Below are 20,998 nucleotides of genomic sequence, written 5' to 3' on the forward strand. Positions count from 1 at the left end.
GTGTGCTTATGCAAGAAGGACATGTGATTGCCTACGCGTCTCGTCAGTTGCGAAAACATGAGTTGAACTATCCCACTCATGACTTAGAACTGGCAGCTGTAGTGCATGCGCTTAAGATATGGAGGCATTATATCATGGGAACCAAGTGCCAAGTGTACACGGATCATAAGAGTTTGAAGTATATATTCACTCAGAAGGATCTCAACCTTAGGCAACGTCGATGGTTGGAGCTCATAAATGATTATGACTTGGAGATTCATTATCACCCGGGCAAGGCGAATCTAGTTGTTGATGCCTTGAGTCGAAAGGAGCACGTTCATTCAGCTATTGTGGCCCAGCTACCTGAGGAGATTGTTGAGGATTTCAGGAAACTTAACCTGGGGATAGTTTCTCACACTGAAGGAGTTACTATTGATGTGGAACCTACCTAGGAACAAGAAATTCGCAAAGGTCAGATTGGTGATGCTAAAATACAAGAGGTCAAGGATCTTATTACTGAAGGTAGAGGTCCGGAATTCACGGAGGATGAGCAAGACACAATATGGTTCAAGAACATGATATGTGTTCCTGAGATTGATAGCCTTCGTGAGACTATATTGAAGGAAGCCCATGATTCTGATTACTCTATCCACCCTGGTAGCACCAAGATGTATCAGGATTTGAAGCAGAAATACTGGCGGTATGGATTGAAGAGAGATGTGGCTGCACATGTGGCTATGTGCGATGTGTGTCAAAGAGTTAAGGCTGAACACCAGAGGCCAGCTGGACTACTGCATCCACTGAAGATACCCGAATGGAAGTGGGAAGAAATTGGCATGGATTTCATTACTGCATTGCCCACCCCGAGGGGATATGATTCCATATGGGTGATTGTGGATAGACTGACCAAAGTAGCCCATTTTATTCCTGTCAAGACTACTTATAAAGGCTCCCAGCTGGCAGAGTTATATATGGTTTGGATTGTGACATGGAGTACCAAAGAAGATCGTGTCTGATCAAGGTTCATAGTTTACCTCAAGATTCTAGAGAAGCTTTCATGAGAATATGAATACAAAATTGAACTTTAGTACGGCTTATCACCCTCAGACTGATGGCCAGATAGAAAGGGCCAATCATGTGTTGGAAGATATGTTGAGAGCTTGTGCCCTTCAGCATGGAGGAAGTTGGGTAAAAGTCTACCATATGCTGAGTTCTCATATAATAATAGTTACCAGGCTAGTCTGAAGATGTCACCTTTTGAAGCTTTATATGGCAGGAAATGCAGGACTCCTTTATTTTGGGATCAGACTGGAGAAAGACAGTTCTTTGGGCCTGAGCTTATTCAAGAGGCAGAAGAACAAGTCCGTATAATTCGGGAGAACTTGAGGTTAGCTCAAACCAGGCAAAAGAGCCACGCTGATAATAGAAGAAGACCACTGGAATTTGAGGAAGGTGATCATGTGTACCTCAAGGTGTCACCACTTCGTGGAATGAGGAGATTTAAAGTTAAGGGCAAATTGTCCTCTGGCTTTATTGGACCATTCAGAATCTTTAGGCGAGTTGGAAAGATGACATACCAACTCGAGCTACCTGATAATCTATCTGATGTGCATAATGTATTCCATGTGTCTCAACTTAAGAAGTGTCTTCGTGTCCCTGAGGAACAATTACCAATGGAAGAGCTCAGTGTTTAGGGTGATTTGACTTATACATAATATCCTATCAAAATTCTTGACACATTGACTCGAGTTACAAGAAATAAGGTGATAAAGATGTGCAAAGTGCAATGGAGCCATCATGGAGAAGATGAAGCTACTTGGGAGAGAGAAGAAGAGCTTCGAATAGACTTTCCCCATCTTTTCCCTAGTTCTTCCTAAATCTTGAGGACGAGATTCTTGTTAAGTGGGGTAGGATTTGTAAAACTCACTTTGTAAGAAAAATCTAAAACGAGAAATTATATTCCTTTATATATATGTGTGTTATCTCTATTTATCATTTCATGTGGACACCTCACTTACACAAATAAATAATTAACAAAAGACACCCAATTAAATCATGCATCATACTGAGGTTTCCATTTTTGTGTGCATCTTGTGACAATAAAAAATCGTATGAAAAGAAGTATGGTAAAGTCCCAAAGTGAAATTTAGAATATAAAAGAAAATCTAGAATTTAGAAGTGGAGAAAGAAAAGAAAATGTATATACAAAATAAATATTATAAATAAAGGTAATAATAGTATGTGCAAAATTATACTCTTGATTTGAGGAAGATTTACCATAGAGTTAAAATTTTAATTTTGAATTCAAATGGAATGGAAGAACAAAATAGGAAAAAGAAAAAAAAAGAGAAGGCTGTCGTTTGGGCTTAATCCGGCTTTTCGGCCCACTAGAGGAGTACCTCCCACGCGGCCCAGCCTTCTTTCCTTCACCATGCGCCGACAGGTGGGCCTCCTCTGTCAGTCGCACCACACTACTTCACTACTCCCACGTGGCCCAGCCTTCTTTCCTCCACCGCGCTTCCCTACTTCACTAGCTTGTGGACCCTAGCTGTCAGCCCAAGTGGTGAACGGCGTGCGTGAAGCTGCTGCCGCGGCGTCCGCGCACGACGCGCACCCAGCTCGTCCAACCGGTCGATCCTTTCGCGTATAAGGAAGGGAGAGGACGGCCCTGGTCGCGCACACCCTTCTCCCTTCTTTTCGTCCGCTCGCGCCGCATTCCGTTGGAACTCCTTTGCTCCCACCGCCTCCGCTAGCTCAGGTTTGGTCCGCCGCCGTCGTCCGGCAAGTAAACTGGTGCACGTGCCTTAGTGCCAGGGTTGGTGTGTTGGTGGCGTTGCCCCGGTGGTGATCGCATGCTTCCCTGCCCATAACCCAAGCTGCCTCGTCGTGATTTCTCACCGTCGAAGCGCGCACCGCCTGGATCCGCACCGTGCCGTCGCCGGGGGTCTCTGCGCTCTAATTCCTGGTGAGTAGCCCTTCCAGGTGTTCGCGCGATTGTCGTAATCGTTTTGCGCTAGTAGATTCAGGGTTTAGTGCTTGGGATCGCCGGGTAGAGAGTTCGTCGGCGTGACGAGCGTGCTGGTTCTAGAGTTCACTCCGTCGCGGGATAGCCGAAGGTTGAAGACGCGAGATCACCATTCGATCTCCTTTGGGTGACTGAGATTAGAACTGGGATAACCCTTCGTGTGATTAATCGGGTGCCGTTAGATCGAGATCGGGCGGCATTGGTTAGATCAGAAATTATAAAATATGGGTCGTCGTATCTCCATCAACAGCCAGCGCATCATACCCATTCACAATCTAATCTGCACCATGCATTATAGATCCGGTGGTCGAGAACCTAGGATATCGGTTCGCTCTGGCAAATTTGCTAATGAGTCCCTGAATTCCTTGAGAATGAACTCGTGGTCCACGTCGACTGTGTAGCTGAGTCTTAGGAATTTTTTCTGTATTAATCACTGACTTTTTGTATATTTTGCGCCCAGTCCAGATAATTAGTATAACAGAGAAATTAAATTATAAATGGATTTTTAATGTAAAAATAAATGATAGAACTTGTTTAAATCATAGAAAATCCATTTTTAGTCCAAATTAATCTATTTCAGTTTCTAAAATTTTGTAATAATATTGTTTATCACCTAGTGTCTCTGTTTTGACATGAAATGACAATAAAATTTATTTCTTAATTAATCATATATCAAGCACATAAAACCTTTGGAAATTCATATCTTAAAATCTATAACTCCAAAATTAATGATTCTTGTTCCTAGGTTCTTATTTTAATGTGTAGAATATTATTATGTATTTTGTTTACATGTTTGGTGTGATGTTAATTTCTCCTTTATACTGTGCTTGTTTGTATTGTGGCGAGTAGAAGAGCCTGTGACTGAGGATCCTGGTGCCTAGCAGATAGAAGTTGCTGAGCAGGAGCTCATTGAAGGCAAGTTGTGCCCTTAACCACTTTTTAACCAATAATGTTCTTTAATATCACATATTCATGCATAAGTTTAATTGTGATGGGACCCAATTGGTCACCCTAGTCTGTTTATCCATTTTACCTTGTTTACCCATGAATCATTTGGGTAGTTATGCTATTGCTTTACATGGTTTTGGGTTAATATTTCATTATATCCATGTTCCAATTATTCTATTATTTTATTTATGTTCATGTCAAGATCAGTATCTTTAATTAGAACATGGAGCTTAACTTGAGAATCACGTGCCACCACAAGGGAGGAATGGGACCCCTTGGCTAACTAATTATGAAAGCTAGTGGAAGACTACCTTACCCGAAAGGGGCAAGGGCAGTATGGGAGTTGCATGTAGGGAGGTTCTCGGGTTGATTTTGCTGCGATGGTGGTCAGACGGGGTATTCTTGCAAGTGCTCTTCCCATAAATTGTTGCAGGTTTTCGGAAGCTAGTGGAACTTTGTAAAGGCCTCGTAGTGTTGCCCTGCCTCGCTTCCTTGGTAGAGGTGTATGGGAGTCGCGATCCCTTGGCAGATGGGTAACATGACTTGCGGGTACAGGGTACAACCTCTGCAGAGTGTAAAACTGGTATACTAGCCGAGCTCACGGTCATGAGCAGCTCAGGACTCTCGCATGATTAATTTATGGAACTTAAATTCAATTTGTCATTTGCGTTGCATGGGATCATTTATTAATTTTGTTCTATTATTCTTATTATGGTTTGGTATTTACTTACATTTAGTAACTACTAATAAAACTTGACCAACTTATTAAAAGCAATGCTCAGCTTTAACCCTTATTGTTGATCAGCCTTACACTTCACATGAACTCCCACCTTTGGTGAGTTCATGCACACTGGTTTCCCCACAATTTGTTGAGCTATAATCATGAGTGAGCTCACCCTTGCTGTCTCACACCCCCCCCCCCCCCACAGGAGAAGAACAGGTGGTTCAGGAGGAGCCACACAACGATGAATTTGATCTGATCTAGGTAGCATTTCCCAGTTGACTTTATGGCGCCAAGGATGATCCTTAGTTCATTTTATATTTATCTTTTATTTTGTAAGACTTCTGCAATGTAATAAGTACTCTGATGTTTTTGTGACATTTATCTCTATACACTCTATTATTATATATGTTGTCTTCTTTGGCGCATGTATGAGATGCACCCGACTTTGTTCCTTAAATCTGGGTGTGACATGAAGTCTGGAGCATAGTGCCACTTCCAAAGCAAAATGTTGTGGGAATCATGTGGGTGTTTCGCAACAAACAATATGAGTATGGGGTGGTGACAAGAAACAAGGCAACACTTGTGGCAAAAGGTTATGCCCAAGTCGCATGTTTGGATTTTGAGGAGACTTTTGCTCCTGTAGCTAGGCTTGAATCTATTCATATATTGTTGGCCTATGCTGCTCACCATTCCTTTAAGCTATCAAATGGACGTGAAGAGCGCCTTCCTCATCGGGCCAATCAAGGAGGAGCTGTATGTGGAGCAACCTCCTGGCTTCGAGGATGACAAGTACCCCGACCATGTGTATAAGCTCTATAAGGCGCTCTATGGGCTTAAGCAAGCACCAAGAACATGGTATGAATACCTTAGAGACTTTCTAATTTCTAATGCATTTAAGGTCGGGAAAGCTGATCCTACTTTTTCACTAAGACATATGATGGTGATTTGTTTGTATGCCAAATTTATGTCGATGACATAATATTTGGTTCTACTAATCAAAAGTTTTGTGAGGAGTTTAGTAGGGTGATGATGCAAAAGTTCGAGATGTCTATGATGGGCGAGCTGACATACCTTCTAGGATTTTAAGTAAAACAGCTCAAGGATGGCATCTTCATCTCACAATCGAAGTACACACATGACCTACTTAAGAGGTTTGGGATGAAGGACACAAAGCCCATCAAGACATCGATAGGAATTGTAACACCCCGACTACTCCCGGACCAGCGGTACTTACTCCTAGCAGTCCTCTAGGAACATAGACCATCTCCACATACCAACACGAGTCTTTTGTGCGCACTTTTTCCTCACTCGTGCGCACCCGGGAAGACTTCCCGATCGGTCACCCATCCTAAGATTTCTCTAGGCCAAGCTCGCTTAACCTGTAGGTTCTTTCGAGGTAGGCTTCCAAAAAAAGATGCACCTTGTTGGTATGAGTATTTCATCAATCCTATTGAGCCTTGGGCCAGGATATCACACAATCCACTAGGCCAGGATATCACAATCCACCGCCTTAGACGACCGACGTCCTCGTCGGTCAACCCCAAGCTAAGAACCTCCCCTCTTGGCCAGTCTATATGTCTAGTGTCGTCATATGCCATGCCATGTGACCACTCTGGGCCCACATGCGCCATGCGCCATATGTCTGAACCCCTAGCCCATACACACCCGTAAAACCGTGGTCGGTTCTGATACCATTTGTAACACTCTATCCACTCCTGGACCAACGGTACAAATTCCTGGCAACCCTCTAGAACCATAGACCATCCCCACAGACCAACACGAGTCTTTTATGCGCACTTTGTCCTCACTCATGTGCACCTAGGAAGACTTCTCAGTCGGTCACCCATCCCAAGATTTCTCTAGGCCAAGCACGCTTAACCTGGAGGTTCTTTTGAGGTAGGCTTCCGAAAAAAGATGCACCTTGTTGGTATGAGGATTCTATCAATCCTATTAAGCCTTGGGCCAGGATATCACATAATCCACCAGGCCGGGATATCACAGGAACAAACGGGCACTTAGACCTTAACGGGAGAGGTAAGTAGACCAGATATTATGCTTTCCATTTGCATGTGTGCTAGATTTCAATCCGACCCAAGGAATGTTACCTTGTGGCTGTGAAACGAATTCGTCGATATTTAGTTCATACACCTCACTTCGGGCTCTAGTATCCTAAGAGGTCTACCTTTGACTTGATTGGATATTCAAACTTCGATTATGCCAGGTGCAAGGTTGATAGGAAGAGCACATCGGAGACTTATCAGTTTTTGGAAAGGTCCCTGGTGTCGTGGAGCTCTAAGAAACAAAATTATGTTGCCCTATCCACCGCGAGGCCGAGTATGTTGCCGCGGGCTAGTGTTGCGTGCAACTACTTTGAATGAGGCAAACCCTCTAGGACTTTGGCTACAATCTGAGTAAAGTCCCACTCCTAAGTGATAATGAGAGTGCAATCCGCTTGGCGGATAATCTCGTTGAACACATCGCACTAAGCACATAGACTTCCGATATCACTTTCTGCGAGCCCATCAGCAAAGGGTGATATTGATATTTGCCACGTTAGCACTGATCACCAACTAGCCGATATCTTCACCAAGCCTTTAGATGAAAGAATGTTTTGTGAGCTGTGTAGTGAGCTAAATGTCTTAGATTCACGGAACTTGGATTGATATATAGCATACAAGTGCCTTTATGCCTTTGATCATGTTCTTTTAAGCTTAATTGTGTTTTACTACTTATTTTGGTGCTCAAGTGGTAGAATGTCACCCATTTGACCTCATAGCTCCTTGTGCTTTGATGCATATGTTTAGGGGGAGTATATGCTACAACTTGACCCTTTATTAATGTGTTTGTTTGATTGATTTTTGAAAGGGAAATGGGCTCAAAACATTTCCTATAATTGATTTTGGTGGTTGACGTCCATCACAAACCACGTGGACTAACTAGTTTGCCTAGTTGTCATTTATCTCAGGTGCATAAAGTTCAACATAAACAACATAAGTTGAGAACTTTACAAAGTTTGGAGCAAAGACAAGCATTGGTGCTGCCAGTGGCGCACCGGACACTGTCCGGTGCCCAGGCCGAGGCACCCCACGAACTGGTCGCTCTTGGGTTTTTCCAGAGTCACTCTGCTATAATTCACCGGACTATTCGATGTGTCTAGTGAGCTAACAGAGCAAGTCAACCGCGCACCCAATGGTCGACTGCGGTGAACAGTGAACAGTGGTCAGCGCAGAGGTCAGAAGTCAGAACTGCAAAGTCAGAATACACCGGACTGTCCGGTGTGCCACCGGACTGTCCGGCGCCGCAAGAGGACAAAGGACTTCAACGGTCAACTGCTCCAAACCCTAACGGTTAGCTGACGTGGTACGTACCAGACAATGAACAGTGTCGTGTCCGGTGCACCACCGGACTGTCCGGTGTGCCATCGATAGCAATGGCTAGAATAGTGGTTGGGGCTATAAATACCCCCAACCACCACCATTCAAGCCATCCAAGTTTTCTGAACTCCACATTCAATACAAGATCAAAAGCATTCACTCCAAGACACAATCAAAAGATCAAATCCTCTCCAAGCCTCAAAATCAACTCAATTGCTTAGTGACTTGAGAGAGGGTGTTTTGTGTTTCTTTTGTTGCTCTTGTTGCTTGGATTGCTTTCTCCTTCTCATTCTAATTCTTCTAAGTACTTTGTAAAGCTAGCAAGAGACACTTAAGTGTGTGGTGATCCTTGCGGGGTCTTAGTGACCCAAGTGATTAAGGAGAAGCACTCGATCGGTCTATTTGACCGATTGAGAGAGGGAAAGGGTTGGAATAGACTCGGCCTTTGTGGACTCCTCAACGGGGACTAGGTTCTTTGGAACCAAACCTCGGTAAACAAATCATCATTTTCATTTGTATTGATCTCCACTCGATTTGTTTCCCCTCCATTCCTATATCTAAAGTTCCCTTGCTCATATTGATTTGAGTTTGCTCCCAAAGTTATCCGCATTGATTGAGCAACTCATAGCTAGGAGAACTATCTTCTGCACTCCGAGTTATTTCTAACACTAACCCCGAGTATAGTGTGTGTTCAAAGTTTGTAATTTTCAGGTTTCGCCTATTCACCCCCCCCCCCTTTAGGCGACTTTCAATTTTGATGTAGTCTCAAAGGTGGATTAAAAGGGAAAAGGTGGACTTGAACAAAGGAAAAGGCTTTCACTGCATAATGGTATCAATATACCTTGTTCAAGTTGCCCTTAGTTTTCATTGTCTTATTGCTATTAGTTCACAAATTTTGGTGAGGCAATGAGGTTTAAGGCCACAAGTTTCTCCATTTTGGTGCTTAATGCCAAAGGGGGAAAAATTAAGGCCAAAGCAACTGGATCAACTGCCACTTGTGAATTTCAAAAATATTGTGTTTTGAACTTGTATTTTTGATCAAAACCCTCTTGACAACAAGAGGAGCCCTCTGATTACAAAACTGCTATCTTGTGGGGGAGGAATCTTTCTTATGGGAAAAGGGGAGCTTTTGGTTTTTGATCAAAATGAGTCTGGGAAAATGGTTTGATTTGCAAAACTAAAGTGTTTTAACTTAGAAGTAAGAAAATGAATTTGTTTTGTGAAAATAAACCAAGTGGTGGCAAAATGATCCAAATATACTAAATCCTATACTTATTCAATTGATGTTTGATTCAACTTTAATTTGCAAAAGTTGGCTCATATTTGGTTAAACTAGTGAGTTTTGAGTTGCTTTAGGTGTGTTGGCATAAATCACCAAAAGGGGAGATTGAAAGGGAAATGTGCCCTTAGACCATTTCTAAGTGTTTTGGTGATTAACTGCTCAACACACCATTATGAACTAACACTCTCCATATGAGCATGAACAAGGTGTTCAGTGTTTCACCTAACATGACATTAGACATGAATCACGATGTTAAGAATGGAGCAAAGCAGTGAGGGATCCAGGGTGCACAGGAAGTCCCTCACCAGATGTGTCTGGTGCAGCACTAGGTAAGACATCGAATATGAATTTAAGAAGGCGGTGAAGCACAAGAGAGTGCATTGGATTCCATATTAATAGGGCATCAAAAACATATTTTCTAGGCACTTCGACTCTAATACGCACTAGACATGCCCGATGACATGTACGATGTATGCACGAGACATCTAGCATGGGCTACGACTAATTTGTATCCATCGAAGATGTAGCCATTGGAAAGGCATTGTGCGTGTCCAATGCGAGCACCTATGGTGCACTGGACATGTCTGGTGCCCCGCTCCTGGCCCCTTTTTGGCAATGGCGAGTTGAGCCCTTTCCTCTCTATATAGGGGTGGTCAGTGTTAAATGCAATAGATCACCTTGGAGGTGTGTTGTGCAAATCTTATGATTAACTTTAGGCCTCTACTCACATAGATTGCTAGAGATAACATCTCAGTGCATATAAGAGTGATTCTTAGTGTGTTACATTGAGTGGCTGCATCAAGTGGCACTAGATGGTCGAGATGCAAGTCAATAGTACTTGTTACTCTTGGAGATTGCCACCTCAAAGGCTTGGAGGTTGTGGCTCCATGGAAGCCCATGAGAAGTTGTGCATGGCTCTGAAGAAAGCTTTGTTAGGGGTACTGTGCTCACCCCACAGGAGATGCAAAGAGCAACACTATTAGAGCGAGGTGCGAAGAGCATCAAGTCGTCCAATCGGATCAGGTGCTAGAGCTCGATTGCGAGCACTACATGTAGGAGAGTGACTTGTAGATCATAAGTGGCAAGAGGATTGACGATAATCTTGGGACTCAACGAGTAAGTGGTAGGCAAGCTATCGAACCTCGGAAGAAAAATCGTCGTGTCAATATTTGTCTTCCTGTTGGTTTGCAACTCACTATCACTAGCTGACATGAGTTTCCACTCGCTCACTAAAGGGTTTCTACCCAACATGTTTAGAAAATGCGTAGATGACATGAGTTTAGTGGAGTATCTATGATTCTGAATTAAAGGATCATCGATTTAACCATCTTTCTCAAGAATAAGTTCTTTTATTTTGGATAGAAAGGTGTGTTATAGTCATTGAGTTCAGTGATGCTTGACTGAATGTTGTGACACTTTGGTCTTAGTGTACTATTGAGAGGTAGAGAACATAAACTAAGAGATTAAGGAATTAATAAGGGCCGATTTGGAAGCAAACCAGTTTTTTAAAAACCAGTTTTTATCCCTAGTTTCTATAAACTGGTTTATGAAAAAAGTTGGATGGGGTGTTTGGAACTCAGTTTTTTATACACAATTACTAGCATTGCCTTCCTCTTTTTAAAAAAGTGGTGGCAACAGATATAAATTTCATAAAACCAACAAGGGCATGATGTAATCAAACAAACAAAAGTTGTTTTTAGCTAAGGGGAATAGATTCTTGGTTTAAAAAAAACTGGGAATCCAATTCCAATAAATTGGGACATAAACTCATATGTTTGGAACCACTCTAATTTCTAAAAATCAGTTTCTTAAAAACCAAGTGCTTCCAAACATGCCCTAAATTGATGTCATATACTGAACTAAATTTACATTCAATGCTGAATAGAGGAGATTTATTTTTCAATAGCAAAAAATTGAACCAGAAACTTTATTAGTACCAAATAAGAAATTGTCTAACGGTGCGTTTGGAACCCTTCATTTTAGAGGAATTAAAATTCACTCAATAAAGTAATATATTTAGCTTGGAATTTGATATTCCATCACTTTCCAAAGTTCAGATATATGCCTACCTCAAATTTATGGGGTGGTGGATATAAAATGATTTTATATATTAGTAAAATTTGTTTCTACTCTGTAACTTATAGGACGCTTTTCGACTCACTCTTTTTATAGTAAAAATATAGCATATAAATATCTCCGACATCTTGCTAATAATAGTTACAAATATATTTTACATAAAACTAAATTAATTTATTTGTTATATGTCTAAATTACTGTTACGCCCCGTTTGGATCATTGGAATTGAATTCCATTCTAATAATAGTAATTTAGGCATATATCAATTAAGCTGATTCGATTTTATGCAAAATATATTTGTATACTATTATTAGCAAGATGTCAGAAATATTTATGTGCTACATTTTTACTATAGGGGAGTGAGACGAAGAGTGTCATGTAATTTATAGATTAGAAACCAATTCTAGTAATGCATAAAATCATTTCCCACCCTCCACCCCATGAATTTGAGATAGGCTTATATCTGAACTTTAGAAAGTGGTGGAATGTCAAATTCCAAACTAAATAAGTTACTTTATTGAGTGAATTCCAATTCTTCTAAAATGAAGAGATCCAAACGCCCCGTTATTAGAATGGAATTCAATTTCAATAGTCCAATCGGGGCGTTAGGAAAAAAACCACGAGGAAATAAGGAGGAAACCCATAGAACAGTATTTCCTTTTACGTTCGATCGGCCTTTTTTTTCCTCTGTTTTTTTTCCTTTTATTATCCACAGATGACTACGCACGAAGCTGCTAGTTTCAATGCAACGGAAGCATGTTTGCTAGTTATTAGTTAAACAAAAAACATAGTTTCGTACTTTATTTTGCATCAGGCTTCAACAGCCAATAAGCTCCCCTTGGCATCTACAGCAAGCACACAAGAGAAAGGCTCTGACATGAAAAATCCTCCAGAACACACTGGCGCCGGTGTACTAACTGCTCACAGGCCTACACATATCGTCCACCGTCTCATGGGAGACAGGTTATTTGCACACCGAAGATCTTGGCCTAGCCGGTGTTCTGCATGCCGGCGGCGATGCCCTTCATGGTCAGGATGAGGGTGTCCTCCAGGCCTGGAGCGTACTCGCTCTGCTGGTTCAGCTGCACCAGCTCCGCCGGCTGACTCTCGTCGGTGAACTCCTTGGACAGGGGCGGCTGCGGGCTCACCTGGAAGCTCGGGTCGCGTATCCGCTTCAGGGTGTAGGCCTGGCACACGTTCAGAGTGGTGATGTAGGACTCACGCAGCCGCAGACGCTGCTTCAGATAAGGATCACCTTCAAGGACGTCCTTGTGACCAGCAACCTGCAGCGAGAGATGGCAAAAATTGGGATAATAATGCAATTAGACTCATGAAATTTCAAGGTTTCAGAGGGACTCGTAAAACTTGAGTGCCAATAATGGGCGACATAACTACAAAAATACCTGAAGGAGTAGCTCTTTTGTCTCCTCATAGTTCTTCCTCAGTTGCTCGCCGAAGGATTGCAAATCATCAGCCACTAGCAATTTGTCGTACACAGCTGCGATTCCCGGGTCTCCCTTCGCGAAAACCATCTCAAGCAAATCAAGGGTGACCCTGAAGAATGGCCACTCATTGTACATTTCTCTCAGTATATGGATGTTCCTGATGTCCTTCTGCATGATGTGCTTTATCGCTGCACCAAATCCAAGCCAGACAGGCAGATGGAACCTTGTTTGTGTCCAAGCAAAGATCCATGGAATTGCACGGAGTGATTCTATTCCCCCACTAGGCTTCCTCTTTGATGGACGGCTGCCAATATTCATCCTACCATATTCAGTCTCAGGTGTAGCCTGAAATAATATAATATCAAGTTATATTGCATACTCACCCACCGACTTCTAGAACGAGTTTAATAGCAGTCCACTGAAGCATCATGCGGTGAGATACATGATGCTTAATAATAAGATACAAAAAATTTTGAAGTACTTATTGGTCAATGCATACAGTTCAGTGCATCCACTTGTATGACACCAATGTCTTGGTAAAAATGATATCCTATCTACAAACAAGAGCTTTGTCTTCTGTTTTTTTTTATCAGATTGGTTCCTGTCCACTTAAGAGTGACCGGGTTTTTCAGTTAAAAAAATTACAGAAAACTACATATGTTCAAATTTTCTAAAGAAATACGTTGACAAAAGGCAGTCTCGCTTCAAATGCACCTTTTTGAGGGTACAAAGTAGGGTCTTTTAGCAGCTTGTGCAAGTGCAAAATGTTATGCTTATAAAAATACTGGATGCAGTTGAAACCTACCGATCTGAAGTATTCAACGAAGCGTGGTTCTTGGAAGACAATTGATCGATATTCTTTAGTTGCTACAACAGCCATTTCATCCATCAGAGCACGCCATTCTGGCTTAGGGGAAATCGGAGGATGCATGCCATGCTCAAGAGTAGCTGCAGTGTAGCGTTGCAAAGTTCTGAAGCACAAGAGCTCCTCTCCAAAGGAGTGCTCAATAACTTCGCCTTGAACTGTTACACGAAGTGATCCATGTATCGTGTCTGGTGGCTGAGATAATATGGCCAGATGAGTTGGACCACCTCCTCTGCCAACTGTTCCACCCCTCCCATGAAACATTGTCAACTTGACTCCATAATGCTTTGCCACTTTGATGAGCTCTTCTTGTGCTTTATACATTTGCCATGCTGCAGAGAGACGCCCGGCATCTTTGCCAGAGTCTGAATATCCAATCATGACCTCCTGCTTGCCATTAATCCTATCCATGTACCAGTCAATTGAAAAGAGCCGTGCTACAGCTGCTGGAGCTGCTTCAAGATCTGCAAGTTTCTCAAAAAGTGGAACAACTCTCAGTGGATGTTTTACATGGCACTCACGCTGCAAAAGCTCGACCGCAAGCACATCGGATGGGGCAGTTGCCATAGAGATGATATACGCGCCAAAGCAATCTGCAGGAAGCTCTGCAAGGACATGAAATGTGCCTAAAACATCAGCAGTCTCTTCAGTCTGAGGAAGATCTGAACCAAACAATGGACGTTTGCCCCTCAGTTCAGACAACAGCCAATCCTGGCGTTTCTCCTCAGACCATTCAGCATAGGAGCCAATTCCAAGATGTGTCGTTATCGAATCAAGGACATCAGTGTGTCGATCAGATTCCTGCCTGATGTCGAGCTTCACAAGGGCAAGCCCAAAAGTTGATACTTGACGCAAGAAATCAAGAAGACTTCCATCAGCTATAGGTTTGTCACCACAAGCACATAATGATCTATAACAGAGCTCAAGAGGTTCCAGAAACTGCAACATATAAGGTGGTAATTAGATTACTAGAAGTATGATCTCTGCAGTCACAAATATGTATATCACAGAAAAAAGAGCAAACCTGTTCAACATTAGTAAAAGTTGCCTCCTCTAGAATCTCAGAAATTCCAGATGTCAATAGGTGACGAGAACGTTCACGTGTGTAGTACAATTTATCCCTGACATCACCAAGTATGACACGATATGGTTCATTTGGCGGAACTTGCTTCCAGAATTCTGCGAACAACAACGCTCAATTAGTAATATAAGCCTTTGAAAAACAAACACAGTAAGCCTCTTTCAGGGAAAAATGTAATAAATCTACATGAGAATGTAGGGTGTTGCATTCAAGTTGCTGATTAGGGCTCTTTGGTACTGTGGTGGTGGCTCTAATAGAACACTTAGTTCTAATTTTGGATGTTGCTAGTTTGAAAATCTATTTGAATCTGTAACAGTAAAAAATCCCAGAGTGACCAAACTGATGGCATGAGATTATATTAGTCAACATACAGTGAGGATTCAAATGAGATTGGTTTGCAGCCTCCGGAACATATTTTGAAACTTCTCTCACCTAGCTTTGCTACGTACTCCATCCATTTCAAATTATAAGACATTTTGGCTTTTTTAGATATATAGTTTTTCTATGCACAAAGGATAGACCTGATGCAGTGGTGAAAGTTGTCTCACTGAGTCACTAGGTCACGGGTTTGAAGCAGTCTCTCCACATTTACGGGAGAAAGCTTGCCTCAGTTTATCTCTTACACAGATCTCACTCATGTGAGAGCCTCCAACACTAGGCCCCTTATAGTTTTGCTATGCACATAGATATACACTATGTCTAAATACATAGTAAAAGTTATGGGCAACAACTGCTATGCAAGCAGTCATTCTTTGCAAGCGTGCAAGCAAACCATCTGGTCCATTAGATTACGATCTAAATACAGATACAACAATTGTTTGTTAGGGGTTTTTTTATAAAGATTATTGAGCTGGTGGTGGAAGGGTTTAAGTGTTAAATGTGACCTACGGTTGGATCACGATCTAATGGACCAGATGGTTTGCTTGCACGCTTGCAAAGAAGGACTGCTTGCATAGCAGTCGTTGCCAAAGTTATGTACCTAGAAAAGCCAAAAGATCTCATAATTTATAACGGAGGGAATAGTACTAAATTGAAATTATTTTCTGCAAACTCATTTTTTTGCTGATATGACCTAACATATGCAGCTTCTAAAACATCTGATGAACTAAAGCTTGGTTGTGTATCCAAACCATATATATATAGAGAGAGAGAGAGAGAGATTTTAAATGGTAATTAGCATGCACAATCTTCTCAAATTAAAATGGATACAAGCAGAGTTTTATAAAATTCAAAAATATATAGAGAGAGATTTTAAATTTGTAGTGCATATGCACTAATGCATATGAAGTGCAAGCAGAGTGTTCTAAAATTCAAAAGGTATAGAGAACCAAGATGTGGTTAGCCATTATACATATCCTATGGTGAATCATAAACATGGGCGTACCCAGTGTCATAGGCTTCCCGCACTGTGCGGGGTCCAGGGAAGGGTACCTTTAAGCGCCAAACCTTACCCGCATAATATGCAGAGGCTGAGGCTCGAACCCGGACCTTCCGGTCACAGACGGTAGGCTCTACCGCTGCACCAGGCCCGCCCTCCGTGAACCATAAACAAGAATAAAAAATAAAAATGACATGCTTTAAAGTTATTATCCGCACAGGTACAGTAATGGCATCCTTCAGAATTAATTGTTTGTACAGTTTGAGATCAGAACTCTCATCTAAGTGAATGACTTCACTTGGCCAAAGCAGAAAAAAGCAAGAATAATAACCTAACCAACAGATATGCAGTTTAATCCAAATTCCCTTGTTAGATTACAGTTCTGTTACCTATATAGTGCTTTGCAGCTTTTCTTGAAGAGCGATGTAGTTCATCTGCACGGATCCGAAGTTCATCACTGCAGCGCCACATAGACAGCTAAAATAGAATATTGTGTTTTAGCACCAGGGAACAAACAATGTCGCAGCTCTTAACATGGAAGGAAAATACTCCATCCGTTCATAATTATATGACATCGTTGCCTTTTTGAAAAAACTTTGACCACTCGTCTTATTCAAAAAAATAATGAGTTATCATTTATTTTTTGTGATTTGTTTTATCACTTAAGGTAGTTTGTGCTTAACTTAAAATTTTACATTTTTGAATAAATATTTTGAACAAGACGAATGGTCAAAGTTTTCGAAAAAAGTCAACGGTGTCATATATTTGTGAACGGAGGTAGTACTTATATTGCATTACCTCAAACATTAAATCTTCAATCTGAGAGAAGTACAAGTTAGCAGCCATCATTCTCGCCAACAAGCATACATCCCGTGTAACCTCTGGTGTTACTCTTGGATTTCCTACAAAAACAATACAACATGAAAAGTTTTAGCTTTTCTTTCTACAGTTAGTCAGCAAAACAATAACAAAAAAAGGTTCTACCCAAAATATTTGGAACTGTAATAGTTTTGAGTGCAAAAAAGGGATCTTAAGCCAATTTCAACAACTTTCAGTTACACAACAACTTTCTGTTAAACATCAACTGAGTATTGTATTTTTCAGACAAACACTTATGTACACAATAGCATATGAAAACAAGAAGTTACCATCACGATCACCACCCATCCAGGAAGAGAACTGAATGAGAGGAGCATTGTAAGGGAGACGTTCATTGATCCCAATATTTTTCAGAGCGGTGTCAATACGGCGCAAGAATTTTGGTACACCCTTCCATATAGTTTCATGGAAGTAACTCATTCCAGCACGCATTTCATCTTGAGGAGTGGGAGGGGTTCTGCGGATTTCATCAGTTCTGAAAGCAGCTTGAATCTGTGAAGGGTGTCAAACAATAAATCAGCAAAACATATGTTTCACCACAATTGACTGAAAATGAATGCATGACCATAACTCGTTTTTTTATGTCATCAAACTGCACTATCAAAAGCATTTTATTCAGCTATTCTGTGAAGACTATAACATCAGATAATCAAACTGCAGCGGCAAAAAAAAAATCTGCAGTAATATAGAACCAACTGTAGCATAGGAACTACCTTTGTTGCGCATTTGACTGTTCTTTGTCCTTTCACCTTGTCTGCTTGCCATGTGCAAGCATACAAGAGTTCAACAAAATAATATTTTTAGAGATAAAATTGTTGGTACAACCAAGTTGGAGTTTGGTTGGAAACATCTAATGGGATCCACAATATAACCTCAAAAACAAGTTACAGTAAACCCTAAAATATAATGTTCTCTTCACCAGATTAATTTCAAAAAGTTTGCTGCCCACTTCTGATAACAATGATTTGCGTGTGCTTAAGAGTTAGTTTGAGTGTTTGACTAAAGGTAAGTTATTTCCAAAAGTTTGACAGCTATTTCTGATAACAATAACTTTGCGGTAGATGTCTGTAAGACAAATAACAATGACTATAATTTTACACACAGGAAATCTTTGTTGTGCCATAGCACACTCAGAGAACCTCCCAACTTCGTCAGATAATTAGCCTTCTGTCAGTGCTATTATCAACTAATCTCTATTGTCCCATTGGGTATATCTTCTTGGTTCAGAGTCGGATTCTGACAGGCGCCACCCACATAAAGAGGCCAAAAATGCAACATAAGCTAACTTGTCTTTTCAGGAGTGGGACAAAGTTCAAATAGTAGTAATGCGACTTGCTCTGGATCGACACGTTAAAAACCGGGGCCTAGCACCATCAAGGAAAAAGGGGCCTAGAGATGATAAGCTAAATAATGAGCACTATTTTCCAACCAAAAAAGTTAACGAAAGGTTGTGGTGCGCTTAATCTGCACTAAAACCTCAGGACTGACTTTTTATTAAAACGTTTTCAGCTCAAGTGGTGAAGTGGAGATATTTTACCTCCCTCTGAAGTGCCTCATCAAGCTCCTGCTTGTCGTCAGCAGTGATGTCCTTGGCATAAAGCTGCCTCAGGCAGTTACGGATCCTAAACAACAAAATCAAATCAACAACAGGGGAGCATTTAGCATTTCCTTCCACAAGCATGAGCCATGAGGGGAACCAAAGGACATCGAAGCTACCACAGTAACGCAGTAACGCTACGATTACGATCGCCCTCACCTTCCATGCTTCTGGAGAAGAGACCTCCTCACGGACTGTGTAGGGTGGGCGGTGAAAACGAGGTCGACGGTCTGGTTCTTGAGCGCGTCGAAGACCTCCTCCCGCGACTTGCCGAGCTGCGAGACGAGGCGCTTGAGCGTCTCCTCGATGTCCGACTCCGTCGGCGCGGAGGCCTCGTCGGCGAAGTCTCCCCGCTTTAGCTTGATCCGGCGACGGTGCGCGATCTGCACTTCCTCGGCGAGGTTAGCGAGGTTGAGCATGTGCGAGAAGGAACTGGCGACGACAATGGAGTCCCCCGGCGGCAGGCTGGTGAGCTTGCTCCCGAGCTCGCCAAGCCGAGCCTCATCCCGGTCGTTCTCGTACTCCGCCGAGAGCTCGTAGCACTCCTGCACCTGCGCACGCGAATAGATGTCACCTGGTCAGTCGAAAGTCGAAACACGCGGATCTGGGGGTGAGGAGGAGGGGGTATTGATGTGATCGGGGGGCGTACGAATTCGCGCAGGTGGGGGCCGTGCAGGTCCTGGAGGATGTCGAGGAAGCGGTCGACGAGGAGGGCGTCGTACTCGACGAGCTTGTCGTCCTCGGAGACCTTCCCGGGGGCCAGCAGCCGCAGCTGCGCGTCGATGGACTGGTGCCGCTCCGGCATCGCGGCGCAGCGAATCCGACCGAATCAAATTCCCACCCGGCGGCACAGACAATTCTCTGCCGCCTGCGAGCCCGCAGCGGGCGTGGGAAGTGGAGAGTGATGGCAACCGCTGCTCGTCTGAGAGCGGAGGAGGAGGAGGAGATTGGCTGATTGGGCGGTGTGCGCGGCGGAGATGGGTGGGGAGTTGGGAGTGTGCGTGTCTATTTGTACTGGGTCGGGAGCCCGGGGGTGATGGTGATCGTGTGTGGCGGGGCCCGTTTGGAGAATTTTATGTTGCTTTGCTGAACCGTGCGCCTCTCTCATGGTCACATGACTCATGCCAAGTACAACTGTAAAAGTACTTTTAGTTTTGCAGATTGATCCCTAATCCCTGTGGACTTGGGGATTAGTTGTAGTTATATTTTTTCTGTGAATAAGAAAATTGCCGTGTCTATTTTTGGAATTCTCCATAGGCCATACAAATCTTAGAGAACTCCCTAATTAATTAGAACGTATGCGACCCTTATAAGGGATTCAAATATAGTTGTTCGTGCTTTGCTACGGTTTTTATATATTATATTATTAAAATATTTATTTAAATAGAATTATTGTTTTTTAAACACTAAGTTATGTGTGATTTGGTGTATAGCTCTAAATTTTTGAAGCAGGCTGTGTGGGTTCGAGTACTCGTTTTGCACTATTTTTTGGTATAATTATTGTTTATTTTTAAACATTAAGGTTGAGAGCGCTGTGTGGAGGGTGAAGTTGTGGTAGCACCCTACCCACATTAGGTTCTTAATAGATTATAATAACTAGTCAGTTGCTCGTACTTTCCTACTATTGTTATATATCCTATAAATTGGTATTATTGAGATATTTATTTAAGTATAATAATAATTTATTTCTAAACACTAAGGTATGTGTGGTCTGGTAGATAGTCCTAAATTTCTAGAGTAGGATGTGGGTTTGAGCCCTCACTTTGCAATATTTTTTGTGCGGGCGGGGATTTTCAGTTTACTTCCATCCATTGCATCACCGGGGTATATACTTTAATTAGGAATATTGAGAAATCAGAGGTTCGCGTGAGGTGTGACGTTGCATTGTCGTGCATCTTGCAGAAAAGGTCAGCATTGTAGTTAATTAATCAGGACATAGATAAGATTTCCAATATGCCACTTTGATAAACCATATCTATTAATATATTCGATGAAAAAACAATTTATGAAAATATGCTATCTTAAATAATAATTGCCCATTTTATGATATACTTGTTAATGGCCTTGGGACAAAATTGTTATATGATACTCCCTCTAAGTATTGTTTTTTACGTTTTGGACAGGATTACACATACCAAGGAGTCCTTAATTAGAGGTGTGATTTTCAGTCTTGCCCATAATAAATGGGCTAACACCCTTCTGTCCTAATTGGTTAGGCTATCCGCAACCGTTACCCCTAAATTTTTCCTCTTATATCACTTTTTCCACCTATTTTTCCCTCTATTCTTTCATCTCCCGCAACGGTTCCCCTAAATACTCCCCCTATATCCCACTACCACTATAAA

General features: G+C 42.0%; 1 protein-coding gene across 1 annotated transcript; it reads right to left on the reverse strand.

The window, feature by feature from the left end:
• Positions 1-12,107: 12,107 nt before the first annotated feature.
• On the reverse strand, positions 12,108-19,622 carry LOC542479 (phosphoenolpyruvate carboxylase 7). Its single transcript, NM_001112033.2, has 10 exons — positions 19,303-19,622; positions 18,813-19,204; positions 18,594-18,678; positions 17,326-17,548; positions 16,976-17,079; positions 16,567-16,654; positions 14,743-14,897; positions 13,659-14,657; positions 12,812-13,198; positions 12,108-12,691 (listed from the first exon to the last, which is right to left on the reverse strand). Exons 1-10 carry the CDS (start codon positions 19,456-19,458, stop codon positions 12,398-12,400), a joined length of 2,883 nt encoding a protein of 960 aa, NP_001105503.1. The 5' UTR covers positions 19,459-19,622; the 3' UTR covers positions 12,108-12,397.
• Positions 19,623-20,998: the final 1,376 nt, after the last annotated feature.

The sequence above is a fragment of the Zea mays genome, chromosome 5 (assembly GCF_902167145.1).
Source record: "Zea mays cultivar B73 chromosome 5, Zm-B73-REFERENCE-NAM-5.0, whole genome shotgun sequence".
NCBI classification, from domain to species: domain Eukaryota; kingdom Viridiplantae; phylum Streptophyta; class Magnoliopsida; order Poales; family Poaceae; genus Zea; species Zea mays.

Excerpts from the sequence above, each read along its gene's own strand:
- LOC542479 (NM_001112033.2), bottom strand. The coding sequence starts at position 19,458 with ATGCCGGAGCGGCACCAGTCCATCGACGCGCAGCTGCGGCTGCTGGCC. Across the intron at positions 16,655-16,975 it reads TTGAAGATTTAATGTTTGAG|CTGTCTATGTGGCGCTGCAG; the intron begins GTAATGCAATAT and ends ATTCTATTTTAG. Across the intron at positions 14,898-16,566 it reads AGCTGCAAAGCACTATATAG|AATTCTGGAAGCAAGTTCCG; the intron begins GTAACAGAACTG and ends TGTTGTTCGCAG.